This window comes from Gastrolobium bilobum, unplaced genomic scaffold (assembly GCF_033153095.1).
Source record: "Gastrolobium bilobum isolate Gb01-03AN ecotype WA unplaced genomic scaffold, APGP_CSIRO_Gbil_v1 utg150300, whole genome shotgun sequence".
Taxonomy (NCBI): Eukaryota; Viridiplantae; Streptophyta; class Magnoliopsida; order Fabales; family Fabaceae; genus Gastrolobium; species Gastrolobium bilobum.
Window position 1 is genome coordinate 5,310 of NW_026899015.1, and position 13,604 is coordinate 18,913.

The 13,604-nt window shown below is 37.9% G+C and overlaps 1 protein-coding gene across 1 annotated transcript; it reads right to left on the reverse strand.

The window, feature by feature from the left end:
- Nucleotides 1-12,779: 12,779 nt before the first annotated feature.
- Nucleotides 12,780-13,377, reverse strand: LOC133286231 (early nodulin-like protein 20). Its single transcript, XM_061483622.1, has 2 exons — nucleotides 13,197-13,377; nucleotides 12,780-13,090 (listed from the first exon to the last, which is right to left on the reverse strand). The coding sequence occupies exons 1-2, from the start codon at nucleotides 13,375-13,377 to the stop codon at nucleotides 12,780-12,782; spliced, it is 492 nt and encodes a 163-aa protein (XP_061339606.1).
- Nucleotides 13,378-13,604: the final 227 nt, after the last annotated feature.

A 13,604-nucleotide genomic window follows, 5' to 3' on the forward strand; every position in this document is an offset into this window, starting at 1 on the left:
TGCATGTTTTACATGTTCCTCATCTTTATGAACTTGAGAATAGGATCAAGCCTATGGTAGTCTTATTGCACTGATTGAATGAGAGTTACACAAGAGTGACAAGTGCAGCGATTATCTTGGTAAGGAGTGATTGAGCTAGATTCTAATTCCTTATACAAAAAGTGATTCCTGAAATTCTCAACTTTGAATTCACTCATGCATAGCATTATAACTCTTAATCTCTTACATGTAGAAAATTTCATTAATGACATAAATTCTTCTCACAGAGCTTATCATTGTTGCCTAATGTTTGATGTTATTTATTGCTGGGGACAACAATATCTAAATCTGGGAATTGTTTGATGTGCCTTCGGCATATAAGTATTTCAGAGTAAAAAGAACAAGGATTTGACAGTAATTCAGTGATAAATAGTAGTATTTTTAAGGAATACTTGATAATCTCTCTTCAGGCACACTTTCACTCTGATTCTATATTTATGCAGGAAGAAACAAGATGATTATTGTCATTTCACGCTAATAGCATGAATCTCACGCTAATCACGCCAAGATTGAAGAAAGAGAGCCAACTTACTGTCTTTTCACGCTAGCAGCGTGGTGGTCACGCTGATCGCGCCAAGTATAGGGATCTTCAATTATCGCCCACGCGAATCACGTGGATCTGGCGCTAATCGCGCGACATCGCGCTGTCAGTTTTCTGAATTATGGATTTGGATAAAAACAGAAACGAAAATCAAATCTTGGGGAAGATTTTGACCTGATTGAGTCATTGGATATAAAAAGGAGTCAGAAACCCTGAGAAAAGAACTTTTGCACGGAGAAGAATACGGAGGCAGAGATCGAAGCAAGTGTTTGGATTGAAGATTCAAGCTTTCTTCTTCTTCAAATTTTCTGGTTATTGTTTTATTCATGATTTCTCTTTCTTACATTAAATTGTCAGATATGAACATGTCTGGCTAGTCTTTTATTATTGTGGTAAGGGTCACAACCCTTAATGTGAACCCCTTGTAGTTTAGTTAATTTTTATATTTAATTATTCCAATTGTATTTATTTTATCTTGTTCTTAATGTTATGATTCTTTTAGAACCGATCACTTTATTAGGATTGCGAGGGTTAGGGTTTTCCATAGGAATATTGAGATTCTAGTTCCTGACAAAGGGTAAAATAACAATTCATGTACGCACTAAGGATAGGCTGCATGAATTGCAAACGTGAAAAATTCACTGATTTAAAGGCTTAACTTGAAAAGGAATCTCTAAGGGATTAGGATTCTAATAGGGTTAATAAAGTTAAGATCACTAAGGAATTAGGGCTTAACTAATCAATTAATAGATGGTGAATTGTTTGATCAATGGTTAAATTAAATGTAAAACTTAATTCATAGTGCAAGGTGGGGATCATAAAGGTGTTGGCGTCTTTTACCGCAATATTCTTTTAAATATCTTCTCAATCTTAATCTATTATTCTCAAAGTTTTAAAAGCATCTTTGAATTATTCACAAGTTTTTGAATTGTTCTCAATTTTTACAACCATAATTATTCTCAAACCAATTTTATTAATCCAACAAGAGATGAATACTTTAAATAATTTCGGTGTCTCAATCCTCGTGGAGACGATACTCTACTTACCATTTTATTACTTGGAATGATCGGTAGACTTGCCGATTTTTTTCAACACATTTACATGTAGCCTAGACAGTCTTGTTTCGTTTATGTGTCATAGTCTACAATGCCAAAGATAAGATTGATTATCTATCTTAGGTTGTTTCACATAAGCCATTTATTCTCCTATAGAACATGGTAGAAAATTCACCACTCTTAATAATAAATATAAAACCATCTCGTTCTAAACAAGAAATACAAATAATGTTTCTAGAAATGTTAGGAACATAAAGTCAATTCTTCAAATGCAACATAAGGCCCGTAGACAAAACTAGGTTAACATCTCCAATAGTCAATGCAGCAACTCTTGCTCCATTCCTTACTCGAAGACCACCTTGTTCTTGTCAAGCTTCCTCAGATTCCTAAGCACCTGCAACATATTGTAGATGTGAGAATCACAACAGGTATCCAATACCCATGAAGCCAGGTTAGCACAAGAAAAATTAACCTTAATCATGTAAATACCTGAGGTAGAAGCATCACCATGCTTCTTTTCCATCACACCCTTGATGTAGTCAGGACAGTTCCACTTCCAATGGTCTTTCTTGCCACAATGAAAGCACTCAGCGTCATTTTTGTCGTTGCCCTTACCTTTGGCCTTACCCGTCTTCTAATTGGACTTTCCTTTGGGCTTGAGAGGATTGAGCTTCGTAAGCTCTTTCCTTTTACCCTTATCTTTGGTCTTGGAATACCTATCAATAAGAAGAGCTTGTATTTTATCCTTTTGATAAACACCTCAATAGTAGTTAACATGCTTAACAACTCAGGTAGTGTAACATTCATCGAATGCATGTTATAGTTCATAATGAACCCACTGAAAGAAGGAGGAAACGATGATAAAATTAAGCCATTAATTAATTCTGCATCCATGATGAAGCCTAGACCCTCTAGCTTCTCGATGAACGCTATCATCTGTAGGATAATTCCTCTTCCATAGGCGCAGTAGGTAATGCAACAACTTTATGGCCCGCAGAACATGAAATTAGGACCGGTCAACTTGTTCGTTTTGAAAATAGTTGCAGAGACAAATGATTCGACATATTAAGCTGAAAAGGATGTAAAGATTAATACTGTTATAAATTAGACCATATTGTTAAGGACTTCAAATAAATGGCCCCTCCCACTATTTTATCTAAGTCAATGACCCTTATCGTTATTGACGTAGGGCTATTCTTCTTAAGGATTTCCATAGTGGGTTAAGAGAATGACCGTTTCCTTTAATCCCTGTCTGAGACCGCAAGATCAAATTAAGCGATGGGTTGATCATTATCAACAGTATCTCATACCTTCTCTTAACATGAGGTTGACAACTCCTTGTCCTTTAGTGGTGCATCTCATGCAATCAACCTGGCACTATTGCCCCAAGTTCATAAGCTCGGCTGAGCCTACAACTTATGCACCCGGTCAAGCATAAACCACCATCCTAAGTGTCTCTACACTTCAAGCACTCATCTTACCCAACGAAACAGTGGGTCCCAACTGAGTTGTAGAGCACCACCACATCGAAGGGATTCAATTTGTACCGACGGTGGGAGGCAATCATGCACTTAATAATTGTTCCTTTTAAGGGTTCCTTTTATTTTTTATTAGGGATTTACCAAGTCTCATCAAACTCACATATTGTACTATCATGCTAGTCGTTTCCCTATGTCATACATCTACAACATACTATACTAGTAGCTTTTGGAAATGCATAATATAAACATACATACGCGATTTTATGACATGCATACTAGTCGCTTTGACATACACGCATACATTCATAGGCATAATAAATCACATTTATTTTGGTATAGTCATGGTACTCATGTCATCTTCTCCCATCATGCTCCTTAAGTCGCGGCTCCTCCATGCCTAAAACGCCACTATCCTAATTTTTAATTGCATAATAATTCAAGAAACCCTAAGTTATATTTGGGGGGAGTAAGGTGAGAAAAAGAATTTACTCAAGAGTAAAAGAAAGACAAGGCATACAAGCCTTATTTAACAAAAATAAATTACAAGGATTAAAATTTAATTTTGGGCACCATAACCATCCCTTTCCTTTTTTTTTTTTGGTAATCACCATCCCTTTCCTTTATTCGCACCTGAAAAGTTAGTAACCAAATAAGCGCAAAAATATACAAAATATGTTCTATGCTTTTACATGGACATATTAACTTTTAACATATCCAAATATTCAAAATTTTATACAAAGATCATATTTTTACCGAATAAAAAATTAAAGATCAAATCTTTATTCAATCAAAATGTCAAAGATCATATCGTTAACCAACAAAATGCAAAGTTCCCATTTTTAACCGATTAAAACGTCAAAGATCAAAATTTAACCAACCAAAACATAAATGTCACATTTTTAACCAATTAAAATGTCAAAGATCAAATCTTTAACCAACTAAAATATAAAGGTCGCATTTTTAATCGATTAAAATATCAAAGATCGCATCTTTAATGAATCATACAGAGCTTCGTGCTTCTTTTTTCACTGGTGGTAAGAAATTTGGCTTTAAAAATTTTTCTTCTCATGAAGCTGGGACTTCTTCTGTTAGCTCGTCTTCAGTACCTTCTGTAGCCATTCCTAAACCCACGGTTCCTCAACTAAATGCACCTAATCCGGTGTTGGCCTTACCTGCTCCTACAAACATGAAGAAGTTCTCTCATGCAGAATTGCATAAGAGGCGTGAATTGGGACTCTGTTATTATTGTGAGGAGAAGTGGAATTCTAAGCACAAGTGTAAGAATAAGTTGTTTTTAATGGTGGGTGATGTGCCTTCAGCACATGGGTAAATTCGAGCCAAAAGAGAAATATTATGGGTTAATTCTCAGTAAAAAGGCAACGTTTATTGTTGCTTTGCTTACATTCCAATTTCAGAATTGTTCGACTGATTTTATGCTTACTTTGTAGGAAAAGCAAAAAAATCTGGAGCAAAATGAGGATTTTCCAAAGTGAAGATCCACGCTATGAGCGTGGATGTCACGCTGGTAGCGTGAAGAACCAGAGGCTTCCATGCTCACAGTGTGGATTTCACGCCATCAGCGTGAAATCATCCTTCTTCCCACACCCATAGCCTGGATAGCAAGCTGACAGCGTGGAGATTCAAAAGCAGCCACGCTCTTGGCGTGGAACTGGCGCTCAGCGCCAGTTTACGAAAGTCACAGCCCGTGCTTTTCAAGAGGGCAATTCTGGAAAAGGAAGAAAAAGATTATAAAAACAGGGTTTCTATGACAGAAACGTCAGACTTCGACGCAGATAAGAAGGGAACAAGGATTGCTTCGGAAGGAGAGCTCTGGAGAGAATTTCATCTTCATCTTTATTCTTCCATTCTTTCATCCCAAGTAACATTGAATATTGATTTTTTAGCCATGATTATGTTTGGCTAGTACTTTTTATTGTAGTTAGGGTCACAAACCCTATGTGAACCCTTGTTACGACGGATTGATTTATAATTGCTCATTTATATAATTATCTTTATCTCTACCCTGTTCGTATTTGATATTTTCTTTATTAGAATTAATCACTCTAATAGTTGATAATAGTCTAAGGGTTAGAACCCTAGATAGGAATATTAGGGTTTTCATCCTGAAAGGGGGTAGGATAACAGTTCGTATGCATGCTAGGAATAGATGTGTATTGAATTGCGGATGCCTAAATTATAGAGTTCATCGCTTAATTTTCATGAGGGGTTGCTAAGGGATTAGGATTCCAATTGACATTAAAGGGTTAAACTGCCAAGGGATTGGGATTTAACTAATTATTTTAGATAATAATTTATCCGAGTAATTTTATAAATGAATATTGTAATTCAATCCAAAGTAAGAAGTGGGGATCATAAGGTGAGTGCGCTCTAGCTACAATGTTTTTCTCATATTTTCAAAACATCAATTCTTTTTATTATTCTTTTTCTCATAATACAAAAACAAGTCCTTATTTTCAGTTCTCGATTTCACACAAATTGACAATATTTGTCACAACCTTTGAACTCTTCCATTCTTAAAAGGAACAATTAATTGATATTCGACCCAATCCCTGTGGAGACGATACTATACTTACTATCTATATTACTTGTGCGATCGGTATACTTGCTGGTGAGCATCAGTGGGGGATGTGGATGAAGCACAAGAAGGTTTAGAAGAGGAGGAAGAGATTTTATGGCATTCGACTAGCAGCAATAAGAATTCTCAGGATGGTGCTCTACATGCTTTCGCTGATCATTCAGGTACACGTTCCTTGGTGTTTACCACAACCATTAAGGACTGTGAGTTTCCTGTGTTGATCGATTCAGGAAGTACTCATAATTTCCTTAACCGACAAGTAACATGTGACTTGAACTTACCTATGACTCGTGTTAAAAGGATAAGAGTCTTCTTAGGTAATGGAGAATTTTTGTCCACTGATAAGAAATGCCTCAAGGTATTAATCAATCTACAAGGTCATGAGTTCACTATTGACTTCTGGGTGCTGGAGCTTTGTGACCTTAGTATTGTCTTGGGAATGCCTTGGTTGGAGACCCTTGGCAAGGTCACTCATGATTATGTTAGGTCTTCAATGGGGTTTCAGTGCTATGGAAGAGATGTTTTGTTGGAGAGTAATAACAGGTGTAATGAATCCGAAGACATGGTGGTCCAAAACGATGGAAATGAGCTGTGTTGCTTCGTATTATTGCAGCATACAGAAAGCTATCCCATTGGTTTAGGGAGTGAATTGATGGCCATCAAAGAGGATACCGGATATATTGTAGAATGTCTTATTGCAGTATCAAGCAGTGTTCCAGATTCCACACGAGCTGCCTCCTTTTAGGGGACGAAATCATTCTATTCATCTAGTAGAAGGATCAAAGGTTGTGAATGTTAAACCATATCGATATGGCCACCACCAGAAAGCAGAAATAGAGCGGTAAGTAATTGAGTTGCTATCAGCTGGGTTCATACAGCACTCACAGAGTCTTTTTTCATCTCCTATCCTCTTAGTGCGTAAGAAGGATGACACTTGGAGAATGTGTATAGATTATCGGGAATTGAATGCAATCATAATTAAAGATAGGTTTCCAATACCTACCATTGATGAGCTTTTGGACGAGTTGGAAGGAGCTAAATTTTTTAACAAATTGGATTTGAGAGCTGGGTACCATCAAATTAGGGTACTGCCTCAAGATGTAAGGAAAACGACTTTTAGGACTCATGAGGGCCACTATGAGTTCCTAGTAATGCCATTCGGTTTGACGAATGCTCCAGCGACGTTCCAAGCAGTAATGAATCAGCTGTTCAAACCTCACTTACGCAGATTTATAATTGTATTCTTTGATGATATATTGGTCTTAAGTAAGTCCATTGAGGAACATGTTGAGCATTTGGCTACTGCATTAAATTGCTTGCAGGTACACAAATTCTTTGTGAAGGTGTCCAAGTGCACATTTGGAACTGTGTCCAAAGAATATTTGGGTCATGTGGTTTCAAACCAAGGAGTTCATGCCGATCCGAAGAAAATTCAAGCTATGTTGGAGTGGCCCTTGCCTTGTAATCTGAAACAATTGAGGGGATTCTTGGGCCTTACGGGTTACTACCGTCGTTTCGTAAGGAATTATGCCATGCTCGCGGCCCCATTAACAGATTTGCTTAAGGCTTCAGATGAATTTTTATGGACAGAGGGAGCAGCTTCTGCCTTCCACAAATTGAAGGAGACCATGAGTAAGACTCTAGTACTAATATTACCAAATTTTACTCTCCCATTTGTCATAGAAACAGATGCCTCGAACAGTGTAGTGGGAGCAGTACTCTTGCAGCAAGAAAGACCTCTAGCTTTCTTCAGTAAAAAGTTGGGAATGAGGATGGCTAACTCTTCCACATATGTCCGCGAGCTATATGCTATAACGACTGTTGTTAAGCGTTGGAGGCAATACTTGTTGGGTTCTAATTTTGTGATTAGAACCGACCACAAGAGCATAAAGGAATTGTTGAATCAGACCATCCAGACAACTGAACGACAAAAATACCTTTGTAAGTTACTTGGGTACTCATTCACAATTGAGTATAAAAAGGGTAGTAGTAATGTGGTAGCAGATGCTTTATCAAGAGTGCATGAGGATGGTGGGTTGCACACCTTGAATTCAGAACCGGTCTTTGATATTCTTGAGGAAATAAGGAAACAGAATTCACAAGATCCTTATTTGTTACAATGTCATCAAAGATTTAACACTGATCCGAGAGCTGATGTCTCATTGTCTGTGAAGGATGGCATCTTGTTCCATAATAGTCGATTTTTGTTAAGCACCACTTCACCTTTAATTCCTGTTTTGATTCATGAATATCATGCTACACCAATTGGAGGACATGCAGGGGTTTTGCGTACTTTTTTAAGATTGTCTGCCACCTTTTATTGGAGTTCCATGAGGTAAGATGTGAAGGAATTTGTAGCTCACTGTAAGGTTTGTCAGCAGGTGAAATATGAGACTTCCAAACCAAGTGGATTACTGCAACCTTTAGCTATACTAGAAAGGGTGCTTGAAGACTTGTCTATGGATTTCATTATAGGGTTACCTATATCTCGAGGATACTTGTAAGAACCCGCACCGTTAATTAAGAGATTTAATTAATAAATTACGAGAAATTAAGAAATAATTCCATAATTGACCCTAATAATTATTATGAGGCTTTAATAATTATAATTAGTGAGTAATAATGCCGAAAGTCATTTTTCTGACGAAAAGTGCAGACACCGGTTCTGCTAGTCGGTATAAATGCGTACCGAAAAAGTATCCCGGAAAATTATAATAAGTGTATGAAAATTACTAGAATGATATGTAGGACTTGTAAAACGAGTTTCAAGTCCAGATAATGAGAACTGGTGCTAGAAACCGGTACTGGCTTGGAAAAGCGCGTACCGGAAAGGTGCTCAGAAAATTATAAGAAAAATATGATAATTCTTGTAAAATTGAGTAGGTTAGGAATCTTGAGTTTGAGATTAAAATGCTAAGCGTAGCAATTGAAGTTAATACTGCGCGTTCATTCTTAAGTGGGCCTATATAAGGCCATGGCACACATTTCTAGGTCAGAAATGGTGCCTCCTACGTGACATTTTGAGAGCTTGGCTGCTGCCACCCTTCTCCTTGGTCACCTTTGCATGAGAAACCTCCAAGTCTTCACCTTTTCTTCTTTGTTTCACCCTCTAAACACTTGGTTGAGGGTGTGTGAGCTTTGTGAAGGAAGTGTGTGTTCCTTTCTGAGTTGGAGAGGTTGTTGGTGAGGTGTTGAGGGGCTGAGTTGGTGTCCCTTTGGGTGAGAGCACTTGTTCTTGGCTTGTGAAGCTTTAAGAAGCCTTCTTTGTGAAGAAAGGACATAGCTTATGTTGCCATTTTCGTTCTTGGGTAAAGTCAGAACCTTGGGAATGTCAAGTGAGCTCCAAGAGCCTCTTTGTTCTGAGTTTGAAGCTTGGGTATGTTGTACCAACCTTGTTCTTGAGTTTTTATGCTTAAAAGTGGAACCTTGATGCATGCAATGGATTAAAGTTGATAACTTAATGTTGGGTAATGTTAAACACACCTTAAATCGTATGTTTAAGCTTCTGTATGCTTGAAATGAACCACCTTTGTTGGATATCTTCGCGAAATGCAAAAAAACTGCATTCTGTCGCGAAATATCCGGATATGGATATCCGGATTTCGGGACAGCAACGAACCTGTCTTGGTAAAAATTCAATATCTTGAGCTACAGAGCTCCAAATCGATTGCTGTTTAGACCTATGTGAAGCTAACACATAGGGCTACAACCCTATAAAATTTCGTAGCCATTGGATAAGTGGTTTGAACACTGTGTTAGTTTAAAGTCGCAGCTTGGTTGCTGGAAATTCAGTTGGCAGCAGTCACTTTGCGAAAATCATAACCGAAGCTATATAACTCTGATTGAGACATAAGATATGTCGTTGGAAAGCTTGTGATGTCTAGTTTAACATATTAAAATCTCAGAATTTTTGGGAAAGAATTACAACTTCAGTTCTAATAAAATGGAACCTTGGGAGCGATATCTCGCGAAATGCAGAAACTGCATTCTGTCGCGAAATATCCGGATATGATATCCGGATATGGATATCCGGATATGGGCTTGGAGATATCCGGATATGGATATGCGGATATGCCCCCGACATATATCCGGATATTCTGGGATTTCGAAGAACAGTAGCTGTGCTGTGAGGACAGTAGGCTATTGGGGGTTTGTGGACCCTAGATTGATGAGGTTGAACTTCTGTTTTAATTAAACTAAGTCAGAATCAAGTGATTAAGGGCTTATGGCTTGGTGAGAAGCCTTAAGACATAAAGCGTAATGAAAAGGCGTTGTCTTTAATTTGTATGCATGTGGTACATGTTATTGATTTATATTTGGTCCATATCAGATTGTGATCTGCTGTGACTGGACTTTGAGCTTGTGGCATTGGATAGCTAGCTTAGAGGTAAGCTTTCGTGTCCTCGGTTTAGCCATGTTGTGGTTCCACCATGTCCCATGGGGGTATGGTTTATGCATGCTGTGTACATGCTTTTGGATATTTGATATGTTGATTGAACTTTACATGTAATGGCTTTTAATATGCATGTGTTGTTTCATCTTGACGGGAAGCCTGAGTATGTAGCGCCATACAAGACGGTGTACCGGGGTGAATGCAAGTGGTACTTGCACGATGTGTAGGTGATAGACGTATACCTGCACTGTCTCTGGCCAGTAGATTAGTATTGACACACATGACATGATTATCTGCTGCATTGCATTGTTTTAGAAATGATAAATGATAAACTGCTTTTGAACTTATATTGCACATGTAAGTGAGTTTGGGGTGGAAGATCCTTGAGGACTCACTGACTTACTGAGATTTCTAGTTTAGAGATCTTACCCCACGTTTGGGGAATGCTTATTTCAGGATCAGGTAGTATAGGTACTGATGCCTCAGGCGGCAGGAGGCCGGAGCTTAGCTGACTATGTTTTACTGCTTTATGTTAGCATGACTGGATTTGGATGATGTTTATGTTTTCCGCTATTTATGATATGTTGTTGTTGAGACTGATGTGGGCAAGTTGCCTTATTTGAGTGAGCATGGGGATTGTCCATGACACTTTCTGTTAGTACTTTTTAGATTGGAGTTGTATAAACTGTTAGATGGTCCGGTCTACATTGTTGTAGCTCCGTGACTAGAGCCACACTTATATTATCTATGTTATGAGGTATTTCAGTTAGCTGTTTTATTGCAATTACATACAGGCGATGTTTTATTAATTGATTATTAAGCAAGTTGGTAATGTTAATGGCATCATAATTGAAAAGAAAAAGTAATTCTGCATTTTAATTAAGCGCAGCTTAATACGATATTATGATAACATTACCGGATATATACGGGGTGTTACAATACTCAACTATCTTGGTTATAGTTGATAGGCTCTCAAAATTTGCCTATTTTGGCAGGTTACCTCACTCTTTCACAGCTGCAATAGTGGCCAAGCTTTTTTGCGAGTTAATAGTTTACACTCATGGCTTTGCACGATCAATAGTGACTGACCGAGATCCTATATTTGTTAGTCAGTTTTGGTCACAGTTATTCAAGTTAAGTGGGACTTCGCTACACACTAGCTCCACATATCATCCGCAATCTGACGGGCAAACTGAGGTAACTAATCATTATCTTGAACAGTACTTGCGTTCTTTCTGTCATGAAAAACCAAAGAGCTGGTCAGAATTTTTGGGATGGGCACAATTTCACTATAATTCCAGTGTGCACTCAAGTATTGGTATGGCCCCCTACACTGCTGTCTTTGGTAAGAAACCCTTGCAGATTCCTCCTTGTCCTAGGGGATTAATAAAGGTGGAAGCAATAGAGGCTTTATTAGTGCAGAGAGATGAAATTCTCTCTCGGTTAAAAGCACATCTGTTGCAAGCCAGAAATCGCATGAAGATGCAGAGTGATAAACATAGGAAGGATCGCTCGTTTGAAGTAGGAGAACTAGTTTGGGTGAAATTACAACCGTACAGACAGGTTTCTGTAGAAAGGCGTGCTAGCCATAAAATTGCCAAGCGATATTTTGGGCCTTATACAGTTGAAAAGAAGGTAGGAAATGTGCCTTATCGTTTGCAGTTACCTCCTAACTGCCATATTCACCCCACCTTCTGTGTCTCCTTACTCAAGCCATTCCGTGGAAACTTGGACATGCAGCCTATACCCATTCCAGATGAGACCGAGGAGAATAGGCCAGTCCAAATGCCATTAGCAGTGTTGGCCAGACGCACTGTTGCTGTGAGAGGAATTACCCAACGCCAGTATTTGGTTCAATGGACCCATTCTGTGCCTGAAGATGCTTCTTGGGAGATAGAGGAGCATTTGCATCATTGTTATCCTTCCCTGAACCTTGAGGACAAGGTCATATTTGAAGAGGAAGGGAATGTTACAAGAAGGAGTTCAACCAGAGAAAAGCATTCTTCTGTGAGGTTGAAGAACTACGTGGCATAGGTGAAGTGTATGCAGGTGACACATGTAATATAAATAGGTGATATGTTGTAAGTAGGACAACTGTGTCGTTTAGAATGAAGGTTGTTGTTAATAACCTTAATACGTGGCTCTGATGTGAGAACAAATAGGGTACAAATAGAACTCAGGTGTATCATTGAAAAATTACTTAGAATATACAATTGATTGTTTGGTTTTTCTTTTCTTATTCTCTCTGTTCCTCTCTTGTTAGGTCTATTCCTAACAATTAATCTTATAGCCGACTTCAAAAGTTAAAGCTTGTAAAAATACCGAAAGACTGGGTTACCTCAAAAAAGTAATTAGGATCGGTATAAAATTAAAACCTCCATGTGAAATACTTTTTTTCCATTTGAACATGGTGAAATATAGCATGTACCAAAGTAATCTCCATAAATTTTATTTAAATAAATGGTGTACTTATACTATTACGTGAGTTTCAACTATAAAGCACACAAGATTTAGTCTTCGTTAAAAAAGATAATCTTTCACATTTTCCTCAAACAAAAGGGAATGGAAAAAAAAAATCTATAGAGTTTAACAAAGTTCACCCAAAACATGTCAAGAAGGAAATAAAAAGAAAAAGAAAAAGTCTGATATACATAACCTATATCTAACGTGTTTTCTATATGAAGGTCCAAGCCAAAGCTGTAGCCAGAGGCACAAGCGGTTTAGCATGCCTCATTTTACTTGATGGAAAGGCCTTGTTGGTCAAAGGTGGTGCTGGTGCGGGCTCTTCAACGTTTATTGCAACCCTCATTCCATGAAAGCAGAAGCCTCTGCCACTGAGGAAATAGTATGGCCTTGCTTCCAAGAGTTGGTAAACATCTCTCCCTCCTCTTGTGATGTTGTTTATGAAGCATGTGTCAATGCATTTGTCATAACTTGTTTTGTTCACCTCCAGAACATTGTAGATGTGCTTGTCAAAACCAAAATCTATATTCACAAGGAGGGAAATTGATTAACAAACATTGCAAAGATACATAAAATGCTCATAATAATTAATAATAATTAGTGATGAGAATTGAAGAAGCTTAATTACATAGCCAATCACCCTTGTAGAATTGCTCATGACTTGCCCACTCTGTAAGGTTAAATTGTGGTGCCCAACTATACCTTCCTCCTCCAACCCTGTGCAGCACAGGGTCTCTGCCTTCAGTTCTGTAATACCCAATAGTGATGCTCATCAATAAGCATAGGATTATTTTTCTCTCGACCTCCATTCTACACAGCACTGTCTCAACAAATGAAAATCTTCTTATTTTTTAAAGAAAACAAAGAGCAGATGCTTACAATGGTCATATAGATCAATTTGTATAACCAATACCAGAACATAGAAGGTTTAGATTTTCAAAGAAGCACTTTCGTGGCAAAATTCATGTGGGTCTAAACATATCAAAAGTGTGTTGAAAGGTGTCGCCAAAATTTGTGTGCTTGTACCTATTTGGCT

Excerpts from the sequence above, each read along its gene's own strand:
- LOC133286231 (XM_061483622.1), bottom strand. The coding sequence starts at position 13,377 with ATGGAGGTCGAGAGAAAAATAATCCTATGCTTATTGATGAGCATCACT. Across the intron at positions 13,091-13,196 it reads CTACAAGGGTGATTGGCTAT|ATTTTGGTTTTGACAAGCAC; the intron begins GTAATTAAGCTT and ends TTGTGAATATAG.